General features: G+C 36.7%; 1 protein-coding gene across 1 annotated transcript; it reads right to left on the bottom strand.

Annotated features, from left to right (window-relative positions):
• Positions 1-92: 92 nt before the first annotated feature.
• SERINC1 (serine incorporator 1) lies at positions 93-11741 on the bottom strand. Its single transcript, XM_014072505.2, has 10 exons — positions 11583-11741; positions 8241-8402; positions 7545-7705; positions 5849-5928; positions 5288-5425; positions 4012-4181; positions 3820-3910; positions 3092-3233; positions 2767-2997; positions 93-2337 (listed from the first exon to the last, which is right to left on the bottom strand). Exons 1-10 carry the CDS (start codon positions 11619-11621, stop codon positions 2199-2201), a joined length of 1353 nt encoding a protein of 450 aa, XP_013927980.1. The 5' UTR covers positions 11622-11741; the 3' UTR covers positions 93-2198.
• Positions 11742-13575: the final 1834 nt, after the last annotated feature.

Below are 13575 nucleotides of genomic sequence, written 5' to 3'. Positions count from 1 at the left end.
GAGCCCAGGAAGAGCCTTTTGTACCATGGTGCTTACAGTTACATTGAAGTAATCCGAAAGGTTCACATTAAAAGCGGTATCGAGTTTAAATAGCCAGTATGAATGTTTTATTTATAGCTACAGCATATACACTCAAAATGACTAAGCAGTAATTGCATTTAAGTTGAACTTCATCAGCCTGTGTATTACAGTGGATAAATTTAAACAATTACAAATGCTCAGGAATTTCGAGAAGATACCTGCAGTTGAAACTGAACTAGAGAAATCTGACATTGGGAGCAATGGGTAATGTATTTACACTTCAAACAAACAAAAAACAGAAGCTGAGTATTTCAAAGTACTTTGCAAAGCAGGACCAATAGTTTCTAAGTATACAGCCCTAAAATTTTGCACTTGTAAAGACTGCCTGCACTGCACCCAATGGGACTAGTAGCAAGAGGTGACATAAAAATACTTAAAAGTTCTTCAATGTCCTATGCAAAAAAAAACATGGCATCACTGTAAAACGCTCAGCTTCTTAATGCAAATGTTTTTCAGGATAATATCTGCCAATACATCCAGGGAACTGCTATTAAAAGGAGTTTCATTTACTTGCAATCTAATGATCACTAAGCCAAAAAGAGTAGTGTTCCTACCTGTTTTGTCCTATTTTAATATTTTATCAGCATTTCCTATATTATGTTCATTACTAGCAAAGAAAAACTTGACAGTCTTAGTGGTTTGAATTGCTTTCCAGCGGCCTAATAATACCTTTAAATATAGTGTGTTTTAAACTCAGTGGATTTAAAAATAACTTCAGTGACATGCAGTTGACTAATACAATTGATGCAGCGCCCACTTCAAAGACAATGTGTACAAAAATGCAACGACTTCATGATTGGAAAATTCAAGTTTTTCCATCCATTTTAAGTAAAACTATGAATATTATAGATTCTTTTAAAATAAGTGGTAATTAAATTAAACTTTACAGAGAAACACTCTGCAAGAAGCAAAAAATTAATTTCTTAGATGCTTGTGTGACAACTGTATCAAGTCCTAAATAGGATGGCTATTGGTGCAGAAAGTTTAAAAGGAATAACTTCACTGAAAATAGCTTCAGAATTATAAATGCAATCAATCTATTGGTTATCCTTGCTTTGTTCTTTTCCCTGTAAAAGTAAAGTTAATCCCTCTGCACAACAGTTTCAAAGGAAAGGCAAGGATAATCCAACAAATTAATGCCTTTAAACTTTAAATGCCTTCAGCTATTTTAAGATAACAAATGTAAACTGATTACTAACTTCCAATCCTCATTCATTCAATCAAGAGGACAAAGACTGCACTAAATATCCTAGCAATATTGTAGGTGACTAAACTGCTCTGATCCCTCTATTTCTTTTCTACTCCTAATTTTCTCCCTTAGCAGAGTCCTCATAGATCATAAAATTGCCAATACAGATGAAACTATTACCCCCACCATGTTTAAAAATAAATCATGTGGAATCAGTCTGCATTCCCATTTTAAAAACAAACACAAAGATGAGGAAATTAAATGCTTCTGCTACAAACCTCTTAGATCCTCCCCCTGCATTCTGCCTCTTAGACATTCAAATATCACAACTGTTCTAGAACTAAAGGTTCCAAAGGAGAAATAAATGGTAAGCAGGTGAATCCCCACACATCCATTTTGCTTTTAAAAGGAAGTGAGCTCACTTCTTAAACATTTTTTTTAAAATTAAAACACTACAGCTGCTACTTGCTGAACTTCTACCTCTTGCAAGTAACGTCAAATACTTCGATTTTGCATGTGCTTGCTGTAGCACTTTGGCAACTCGTTACACCTTAATTACTCTAAATAAGTGCAAGTTGCTTCACAAACACCTTAACTACTGCTAACAGAATATACAACAATATGCTGGAGGAATGCAGCAATCTTCCTATTTTGTTTCTCACTTGTATTTTGTGGAATAAAACCTGTGGAACTGCTGCTGACATTTCTAGTTTGGCCCTGAATCTAGCAGCAATCATAATCAAGCTCAAGTAGGAAAAGTCATGGTAATGATAACCTGATTTAAAATTGGCCATGCATAATAAAGTCAGGATAACCTATACTAGTAATAAGTACACAAACACATATTTACAATTATTTCTTAGTACAGAATAGCATTAGCATCAAATAAGCAACTAAAAAATAAAAGCCTTGGGGGGGGGAACTAAGCTTAGTCAAATTCACGATTCGTTAGAACAAGTGGAGCCAACAGAGTCCACACATACAGAATGATACCAATCCAGCTGGAAGAAATCTTCACCCAGACAGAAGGCCATTTACTGGTCATTTGTGCAGAGGCAGGGTCAGGACTGAAAAAAATAAATGCAGAAAAGGTTTTTTAGATTCTCTTGTGCAAAGAAGGAAATCAGTTTTCTTAACAGAATTTACATAGGTTACAGATATTCCCCTCCATCTCTTGTCAGGGGTCAATCCACTTCCACTTTATTGATCCCCCACAACCAAACTACACAAGGTTCTCTGATTTTCCAGAGAGAGAGATTGGGGTGAGGCTGGGCAGCAGAGGAAATGGATGGAGGACAGGCTAGAATAGGAAGCACAAAACAATCTCTCTGCTTATTCTACATGCATAATTCTGGAGTCTAATATGTGATCTGCCTCATTTCAAGCTTCATAAATGAAAAGCACTTTCAAAACCAAGAGTAGTGGGGATATGTAAAATAAAATGTGTATGGCACAAAAAATGTTATCTTTCTGCAATTTTCCATAAACCGACTTACCTGTACCAATTAGTTAATGTCATCATGATATAAAGGGAAGCAAGAAAAAGCATGAAGTGAAAGAAAGAATAGCTGTAAGTAACTCCATCTTTCTCATTGTCAACAGCACGGTGTAAATCATCTCCATCATCTAGGGAGACTTCACTCCGAGGAAGTCCATCTTCTATCAGTGTTGTCTCATCACTAGTCAGAGTAAGTTTGTTTACTTGACTGTTATTAGATGTTCGGATACTGCAAATGGAAAAATGGGCAGTTATTAAATACTCAGCTAATGCAGAGTTTAATAGTTAGCTTTGTGGAAGAGTTTTCTTAAAGTTCCACTAACCTTGAATACAGAACACACAGTAAGAACAGGATGAGCCCCACAATTCCTTGGGCATCCCACCAATGTACCAGCTGACCCTTGCTTGGAGGGCTTGTGGTATTATATCCAATTATGTTCAGCAAACTTGGATTGCACTGTCTGTCTAGTTGAATATAAGAAATTGACATTCTAAATTATTAATCCAATATAAATTTCTCATTCAATTTGAATCAGTATTTAAAACAGTCATACTTCTTCATATGAATAATGCACAAACAATATAGAGTCATGCTTTTGAACCTCCTTCTAAAGATGGACAATATGTAGATTTACATTATATATAAAGGAGGAGAATAAGAGAATGATGAGCTGTGGTGGCGCAGTGGTTAGAATGCAATATTGTAGGCTAATTCTGCCCACAGCCAGGAATTCAATCCTGACCAACTCAACGTTAACTCAGCCTTCCATCCTTCCTAGTTGATAAAATGAGGTAAAATAATTGTTGGGAACAATGTGCTGACATTTGTAAACCACTCAGAGAAAGCACTGTAAAGCACTATTAAGTGCTATTGCTATGAAGTACAAATTAAATTAATCTCTATTATGAAATCTGTCTAAAGCCAACTTCTCAGAAACATGTATAATACCTCAAGTATCTTTAAAAGCAATAAACAAAAAGCCCCTGCTAGAGTCATTTTATTCCAAAACTGTATAGAGAATATGTTTACCAAATTGTTTAGTCTTCTTACCTGGCTCATTGGTCATTGCTGCCCAAGTAAGGTACATTGTATAAACTGTGATCACAGATGATTGCAACAAGCCAGATCTTGGTTGTGATTCCTATATACAGAGAGAAAGAGACCAATTAGGACTTCGGGAAAAGATTGCTTTAAAAAAAATCAAACATTCACCAAGTATTTTTAAAAAAACTAAATCCATACCTGTATTTTGGGTAAAATTGACATTACAGATGCTCCAATACACAGCATCATGTTGACACTGATAAAGGCCTTATTTTCAGAACAGCCATCTGGATGTGTATAGTAGATATAAAATAAGACAACTGCCACCAGAGACAGGAGATAGTTTAGGGCTGTAGCAGACAGCAATGCTGTTTAAAACAAAACATAAAAGGGGATTCAGATTGTATTAGCATCTCTAAAAAATTCATGACTGGGCTGCTTTAAAAAGAAAAGCGAAACTACACTACTATTATAACTGATGAATTCCCAAGAAAATCTGGTGCCTTCACATTTTTCCCATAATGATTGGGAATTTTAAGCATAATACAGCTTAGAAGACACCAGGCTGAAGAATGCTAGTCTGGAATGGTTAGCAAAATGATATCTGATCTTCATGATTAGTAATGTATATATTCAGCATGTGGCCTTTTGTAAAATTTGCAGGAGGAGAAAATTCATACATGACAACTGGTACGTGGGAGGAAATCTCTTATACTATTTGGGCTAAAATGCATTCCTACCATTTTCCTGTATCAGGTATCATGAGGCTTGTGAAAAATGCAAAATCCTTATTTTGGATTGGTGATGGGTGGATGTTATTATTTTGCAGGTAACTGGGATACGAAAGTAGAGTCAGCTTGGGGTAGGGAGCCAAGGCTAGAAACCAGGAGACCATGAGTTCTGGTTTAACTTAGGCACAAATCTAGCTGGGTGACCTTGGGCCAGTTAACTCTTTCATCCCTAGGAAGCAGAAAAAGGGAAAAGCACTTCTGACATTTTGCCAAGAAAACTGCAGGAATGTGTCCAGACCCAAAGGAACAAACCAAAACAATAATATGAAAACCAAGAGCACACTTTTCTGACCAATAAAGGAGAATATTTGTAGCTAAGACCAATAATCAAGTAAGCAATACCCCAATCAAGAAACTGCCAAAGAGCCATCAGTAAACAGTCCAACCAAAGAATCTCTAAACCATCCCAACTCACAGGCAAGATAACAAAATATAAACTGACAGCAAACAGCACTCCTTACTAGCACTGATGATGTTACCTACTTAAGGTTGTGAATTACCAAATTAGGGTTGTACTAGGTTAGAGAAATGAAATGTCTACAAGAAAACAAGCAAGTTCAGATAGCACCCCTCACACTTTATTGAGCTCATAACTCCTAAAATTAAGATTATGGCATCTTACATTTCAGTTTTGAGACCAAAGAAACCAATCCTGTCATATTTAACAACAAACTGTTCCATACCTGCATACCAGCATCTTGAATTTCCTTCCTCCATTTTCTCAACCCACGATTCATTCCAAGAGTGGGCAAAATCAATAAGTAAAACCAGCTGAATAAGAATGAAGCAGAAGGCTCCGGCCATACCTACATAAAACCATACTAAAAATAATAATAAAGAATATTAATTTTACATTAGGATTATTTTTAGTATCAAAACATTATTATTGTCTAATTCAGAGCAATCACTGTCTAATTCAGAGCAATCAATGTACCTTAAGTCTGTAGACTTAAGAAGCTAAGAAATAGTTAAGTATACCCTTCATGGACCTTAGGGAAAACACAAACTGAAACAGGAGGAAGAGGGTTAAGAGAGAGACCAAGATAGTAGGAGACATACCGGAAAAAAACAGTTAGACATGTTTTTAAGTAGCTTAATTAGGAATGAGAAACAGGGTTCAGCCAAATGGTCCATTCATTCATCAACAAAACAGTTCAGAATAGAACAATGATTAAATAAGGTTTCTATATCTAAGAAAGCCTCAGGAAACACTTTTGCAGAAAAGATTAAAGATGTAACCTTACCAGTTGTAAAAGGTCCTTCTGGAATAAAAAATGCTCCCACAGTAATTGCAACTGCTGTGATAAACTTGAAAAACCAGAATCTGAAAGAATCATCATATCCAATATAAGTGACAGTAATACTTAATATTTTTAAATGCATAATATCCAAGAAATATTTAGGTTATCAATTCCATTATATTTGATACAACAGCAACAACATTACTTATACAGGGTAGAAAATGCTATAAGACTATAACCAACCACATGTAAATTCAGTAGCCAGCAGTATAGTGGATAAAGTCTAACTTTTATAATGTATTCCTCCAAGGAGTTGAGCTCCAGAACAGAATTTTCCAAATAAAAAGACATTATATACTATTCCCTGTCGTATCCATGGTTTCAAAGTTACAGAGTCGTGGTAAAGAAAAATCACAACTGTGGGTTTTCTATAAAAGAAACTTATCTAAACAATCATAGCCCTAGAGAAAATGCTTACATCAACAAGGTACAGGATATATAATGTAAAATCTACTCTTTTATTAGATTTATCCTGACTTTTATAAAGCATATCAAAGTGGTATACATTGCCTTCCCTCCTCCAATTTTTCCTGCAACCGCCATCCAGCCACTCTGTGTTTTGGGTTAGACTGAAAGAAAGTGTGACTGATCCAATGTATACAACAAAGAGGGAGCTACATTGAATGCTACAGTTAAGCTAGGCCCAGCACTAAAGATTTGGCTGGTTATTGGAAACAAGCATTCAGTGCTGTGAAAATACAAGAATTACCATTCAAGTTCAGATTAAGTGACTTGGTTTTACTGTCCCCATGATAGATGAATAGATGCATGCAAACAATCAATTCTTTTTGGATAGCAGATGCATCTTCCGACAGATCAGAGAAAGCATAGCAATAGCCTACTGAAATTACTTGTTTATTTTTCAGCTGCGGGGAGACAGGGAAAGACATACGAGAAGGTTCTTTTCTGTTATATCCATTTTTTACTTTGTTCCTTTAATCTGAGAATTGTACTAGCAAATTTAAATGTTATAATTTTGGTCTGTTTTCAAAGATTTTGAAATTGGGGATTGAATGATTCCCATTGCTATTTCTCATGCACTCCCCTCATCTTTTTTTTTCTTTAGGTTCTAGGGAGCTGCCTGGCCTAGAAAATTACTTATCCTGGTATAGACTGATAGCAATTCCTTTCCTTTGTCTCAAGAAGTTTAAATTTACAGAAACACTTAATGATCCATGCATTCGTGCAGTCATAATACATAACCATAATTCAGTAAGTGAAAACATAGGTTTTCTGTATTTTGAAAATTACATAATTGTTGAGTTCTAGTTTTTTAGACAGATTTTAAAAATTAATCAATTACAGAGCAATAATATTATTAAGTAATTTCACCTGACCATTTTATTCACTGAATTTATAGAGCAAAACGATTAACACTATTGGAAGTGTTTTGCTTCTACCACATTTATGTTGGATCATTATTGTAGGAACATGTTATAATCTCTAATTGTTTTAAATCTGTGACTATATGTGTCAAGTTATGACATGGCAGTTCTGTCCAACATCATACAATCCATTTGTGTTGGGATTGCAATTCTCAAAATTTCCAATCACCATGATTCTGGAATGTACAGTACTTGGAAAGTACCAAGTGAAACAGAGAGAGTACAAATTAGACAAGTAATTATTTCTTTCTTACCCATTGTGGACTGATGCCCTTGGATCACTGCTGCTCTTTACCTTGATCATCAACAGGGAAAACAAGAGGAAGAACATGGCCAAACCAAAGCATACACGATACACTGCTTTATACCCTACCAGAACATCACAATTCACCTGGCCATCACAGAACCCAGGTATCTGTAATGAAGAAGCATAAAAAGTATTAAAATGAATTCACAGAAAATGTGAAATGTCTGCTTTGTAATAAGAAAGTCTCAATGACTGTTTTCTGTTTCCTCTAAAGAAACTGGAGATCTTCCAACATGAATAGATTCATTCCACAAATTTTATAATATTAAAACTGCACATCAAATAAATAACTGTTCTGTTTTCTAAAGCCATGTATAAGCACACATTTGCAATCAGGCTTTGAAAATCACAACATTTCCAGGAATTGAGTGCTTTCTTCAGCAGGGCTGTGATACTACCTCTTTCCCATTTTAAGATTTCCTGTTTAGCTTGAGCTTCTCCTTATCACTCTAAACGTAAGCTTTCTTCTCCTAAACATAACATAAGCATTATGGCCTTTATTATACTACTAAAGATATGGCTCAGGTTTGATCAATAATATATCATACTACTTAGAGCAAGAATTCTTCACAAGAAATAGACCCAAGACACCAGGGTTTATACCAAAATAATTTTAGCAGACTTGTTTCAGTAATGAACTGACCTTTTTCAGTTGTTCTTCCATTCCTGGCATTAACATCACACAGGCAACACTGACTCCAAGAAGCAAGAAGAATGCATATATCAATCTTGTTATAGTGGAGTTATTTCCACTGGGACAACATCCACACAACAGGCAGGGGGCACTACCACACAAACATGGTATCTGATAAAAGAAAAAAGGAAGAAGACTTGCTGATTTCACAATATTTGAAAATAATTAACTATAATTTGTGACCAGCGATCTTAAATCAGTCTTTCCCATCTACAACTATCTGGATGTGCTTCACAATATGGTAACTGAGAGTAATGGGAGTTGTGATCCAATATATCTGATAGGCACCTTATTGTGCAGTTATCCTAAGATATTTCAGTTTGTTCCTAGAAGAACTATGTTTATGTACTAGAAATATGAAATTTGAGCAGGTGTTTATTGGGCTCTTTGAGCATTAAGTCACAAGCAAGAAACAGCAGAGTTGATGTTGCAATATTAGTTCTTATGTGTTTCTATGCCTGCCAATTCACAGGGAAGGGAGTACTCACAAAAAGCTCTTAAAAGTTCTCCTCACTAAGAGTACCCACCAGAGTCAACAAAAAGCAGAATCTCAACTAGAGAGCAAGTACCATTTTCATGCGGTGAATGTTGGATTGCTTCAACATGGAAATTATAGATTGCTCAGAGTGGATTGTAAAATAAATATTAATGATATGTATATTTTATGCTGGGTTTGAAAAAAATAATCGGATTTACAAATTTTACATGTTGAAAAGAGTCTTTGGAGGGAAATCCTTAGGAAGCCTTGGTAATGTTTATTTTGACTTAAATCTAATTCAACTCAAATAATCCTGTTTGCATGCCAGGTATAGCCTGTTTTCTATCTTTTACTCCATGAAACTATTACCGGTAGTCCTCAAGTTACAACAGATCATTTAGTGACCGTTCAAAGTTACAACGGCATTGAAAAAAGTGACTTATGATCATTTTTCACACTTACAATCACTTCAGTATCCCCATGGTGACATGATAAAAATTCAAATGCTTGACAACTGACTCATATTTTTGATGCTTGCAATGTCCCAGGATCATGTGATCACTTTTGTGGGCCTTTTAACAAGCAAAGTCAAAGGGGAAACCAAATTCACTTAACAACCATATTACTAATTTAACTGCAGTGTTTCTCTTAACAACTGCAGAAAGAAAGGTCATAAAATGGGGTAACATTCACTTAATAAATGTTTTGCTTAGCAACATACATTTTGCGCTCAATAGTGGTCGTAAATCGAGGACTACCTGTACTTCAATATTTGAATACAACTAGATACTATGTCTATAGTAAACATATTTGAGAGAATTTTCTGTCTAAGAAAAGCCCTCATTCTAACACAAGCAATTTTCCAGATGTGAACAAAAACTGAAGGAACATTCTATTAAATTTCCCAATCTTATCCTTTTATGTTAACTTCAGAAAACAAGAATATATTATAACACAGTTTAGGCAAACAATTACTGTCCTAGGTTATGTTCCTTCCCTCAATACCACAAATTGTCTATATTTAACTTTAAGATATAAATGGATGGCTCTATACTTAGTCTTTATCAAAAGTTATTGATTTAACTTCTCATCCCAACCTTCGTGCACATACAGTATTAGGGTGTGATCATGATGGGATATTTAAACTACTACAGAGTTGGGATTGAGCTGGATGTCCACTAAAGAGTCATTCCACATCTGACATCCAAATGTTAATCAACAAAGAGTAGGAAATGGCCAGAGATTATCCTGAGAACAGGCAAGTCCTTTTTTCCCCCTTTTTCTAAAGAGAAGGCCTGCCTACAATAATCCTATCACATCTGACAATAGAGTATGTTGCCAAACTATATTTGGGACCAAAAAAATAATAATTCAACTTTTAACAGACCGCAAGCCTTTCCATACATAGTCTCTACATCAATTCAAAAACAATTCTAGATCTCTTTGAGCCAAAGTGCTGCAATGATTTATTCCATCGCTTAACTGTGATATCTTCAAAGCAGTACAAACTCCTTTGCTGCTCCCTATAGAGCCAGTGTGTAATCTGTTCTCTGCAGGAACACAGGCTTTGTCCCACCTCCCAGCCTTCAAGCTTCAGATCTTCCAAGGGAATAGCAATAGCAATAGCAGTAGACTTATATACCGCTTCATAGGCCTTTCAGGCCTCTCTAAGCGGTTTACAGAGAGTCAGCATATTGCCCCCAACAATCTGGGTCCTCATTTTACCCACCTCGGAAGGATGGAAGGCTGAGTCAACCCTGAGCCGGTGAGATTTGAACCGCTGACCTGCTGATCTAGCAGTAGCCTGCAGTGCTGCATTTAACCACTGCGCCACCTTGGCTCTGACATAATTTCTTGTTCAGTTCCCCTTCCAAGAAACTGTTGGATTTTTATTTATTTTTGTGAATAAAATCAATATACATTTTTGTGTGTATAACCAGACAAATGCATACAGTACAAAGGCATGCAGTAAGAAATAAATTAGTGGCTGGAAAATCTAACAATTTCTCTTTAGTGAAGCGTAGGGATAAGAGGATTCTTGTGATGGAAAGACCTAAGGAAGTCAAGGATTATAGTGATTTTTACTCCTTGTTCTTTGCATTCTGATGAGAGTCGATTAAAAGAGGAAAATGTAACTGCTTTTATATGGCTTCTAAAGGATATGGGAATGGCACAGAAAATGGAAGCAGCTTGAAGATCCTGACTACAGCATTTTCTTAAAAATATCATACTAGGATGTGCGAATTGCGTACATCTGTCAGGAACGATTTCAACCGATCAGTAAATTTGTACACTGGATTTTTAAAGCGTTTTTAAAGGTCTTTTAGGATTTTTCTCCCCTCACTCTAGCCACACCATCAGAAAAGTAAAAAATAATAATAATCGGTATTTCGGGCGGACGGGCAAGCAGGAACAAATAAAACCCACAGCGTATCTCGTTCACAACAAAGCCCGGCAGAAAGGAATGCCAAGGTACCGCAGAGGCGGAAGAAGCGGACTGCGCCCACCTTTTCCATTACTAGACTTTTATTATGACATTAGCCAGGCATGAAGAACGCTATTAAGTTCTAACTTGACAAGAGATGGAATGCCCCCAAAACGAGAGAACCCAATAACGAAGAAACGCCAAAAGAGCTTGTTTTATTTTAACAAAGAAGGGAGGGTGCCCGAGAGTGAAGGGGGGAGAGGGGCAGAGAGAACCCAGCCCCGCAGCGCGCCTGCGCCTCCAGAGAGCCCGCGCCCCGAGATCTACCGACCCCGGGAAAGAGAGGACGGAGGGGAAAAGTGGGGGGTATAACCCAACACTTCCTTACCCAGCTGGACAAGGAACACAAGCCCAGAACCGCCCCCATCTTGCTCCTCGCAGTGCGACGGCCCTTCAAAGATGGAGACGGCGAGACGGATCAGCTGGGGCTTGTTTACTCTCCAGCCCGTCTTTCTAGCAGCAGCGATCGCGGCTGAGCGTCATTTCCAGGTCGACGGAGAAAGAAACGCCCTGTCGCCGCCTCCTCGGGCTCGGAGTCAATGTCTGAACTGACAGAAAGACAGAGAGAGGAATTGATCTTCCGGGTTCTTGTTAACCGGGTCCCAACCCCTCCACCCCGTCCTTTTCCGCACCATCACTCCTTCCCGGAAGAAGTGGAAGCTGTTTGTCTGTAGGAAAACGATACAGAAATGCAGCAATAGCAGCAACAGCAGCCGGTCTCGGATAAAAGCAAAAAGCGATAATCCCCACGGCCGCCAAGAGGATTATTAAGTGCTGGAACAAGATTATAATGGGGCCCCTCATTACACGTGGACACATAAATCAATAATATAATTGTACATTTACAATGTTCAGCGTTTTTGAGCTCCAGATTTTTGAGATGACATTTCATAACCATAAACTGAAATGAAATATAATATATATTCATAAACGAAATGAAACAAAACTTGCAAACTTAAATAAGTAATGAAATTAAAATTCAATAAATTACATAAATAACTGTTCACTGAGTTTCAGATTAATAAAGAAGATGTCAAACAAGGCTGCAAGGTGGTTCTGCTATACACACAAAAGTATAGAGTTTGAAGTATATATTCAAAATTGTTTTTCTTTCTAAAAATTTGGTTTTCTAAAAAAAAAAAATTTAATCCCCTTCATGGGCTCCTTTGAGTTCTATGGGCCCCAGAACAATGTACTGGCTGCACACACACACCCTTTCCTCAGGCCTGATAATCCCCTTAAGGCAACGCAAGGCATGAAAGACAAACGCAGTTGAAAACCCGCATTGGGAGTATGAGGCATTTGAGAGAAATGTCTGGATGTTCATCCGTTGCTGCAAATCGAAGGAGCTTTGTGCGATGTGCTTTTGGCTAGCCATCTATTCTCTAACTTGATCTGTAGTACTGTACTGTACTGTAGTAGCTTGCCCAACAGAATAAAGGCAGGCTATCCAGTTACTTCCCAAATTGCATATGGATAAGAACTACATTGTCATCGGAAATTGGTAACGCCTGCTTCATTTTACACATTAAAGAGTTTCCCAAAGAACATCTGATTAAAAATAAAACTTTTATTACTCTTTCCTAGTACAAGTATAGGTTGCTGCTTACTGGAAAGAGGAAGTGTGAAAAAGAACTATAATTTCATTGCAATGGCAGTGGAAAATATATATGGTTAGAAACAATGCTCAAAATGATTTACAAAGCACTCTGTGCATTGACCACATCATATAGATTGATAAACAGATTTATACTCTTGACCTTTTAATGTGCATCTTGGTTATGTTCATATAACAATACTTTCAGGTTTAATTCTTCCTACTAGTTCTGCCTGTTCTTTAGAAGGCAATCCCAAAATTCCTTAGAGTACCAAGCATCAGGACTTGATAGCACTTTTTCTGATTAACAAATTTTATTAAACAGTATAAAATGTAATGGTCTATGGCTCGCTACTTAAGAAAATGCAATTCTGCCCTTCTACCCAGAGGTCAGTATTGGACAAGAAATAGTTTCCTTTCAATGCCTGAAACAGATTTTTTTTTCATTCAAAGTATCAATTTCAAAAGACATTTGCCTCAGTATTTCTGTTAATAACTAGGGTTCAGTTGTGTGGGCATAGTTCCCTATTGATATAAATACTATTCACATTGAAACCACTTTTCTAACAGAGTAAAGGTGATTGTCAGCATTATCAACACTAGAATGACTTCCATGACAACTGTACCTTGCTTTGTTCCTTTTGTAAAATGAAGATAAGGATTCTAAGGCAACAGCCTGGATACACTTATCTGGGAATAAACTAAATCTGATTAAATTAGAGTT

This window comes from Thamnophis sirtalis, unplaced genomic scaffold (assembly GCF_051295495.1).
Source record: "Thamnophis sirtalis isolate CommonGarterSnake01/CBP01778 unplaced genomic scaffold, rThaSir2_p1.2 scaffold_6, whole genome shotgun sequence".
Classification (NCBI taxonomy): domain Eukaryota; kingdom Metazoa; phylum Chordata; class Lepidosauria; order Squamata; family Natricidae; genus Thamnophis; species Thamnophis sirtalis.
The sequence above is the reverse complement of the archived record's forward strand: the minus strand, read 5'-3'. Positions and strand labels throughout refer to the sequence as shown.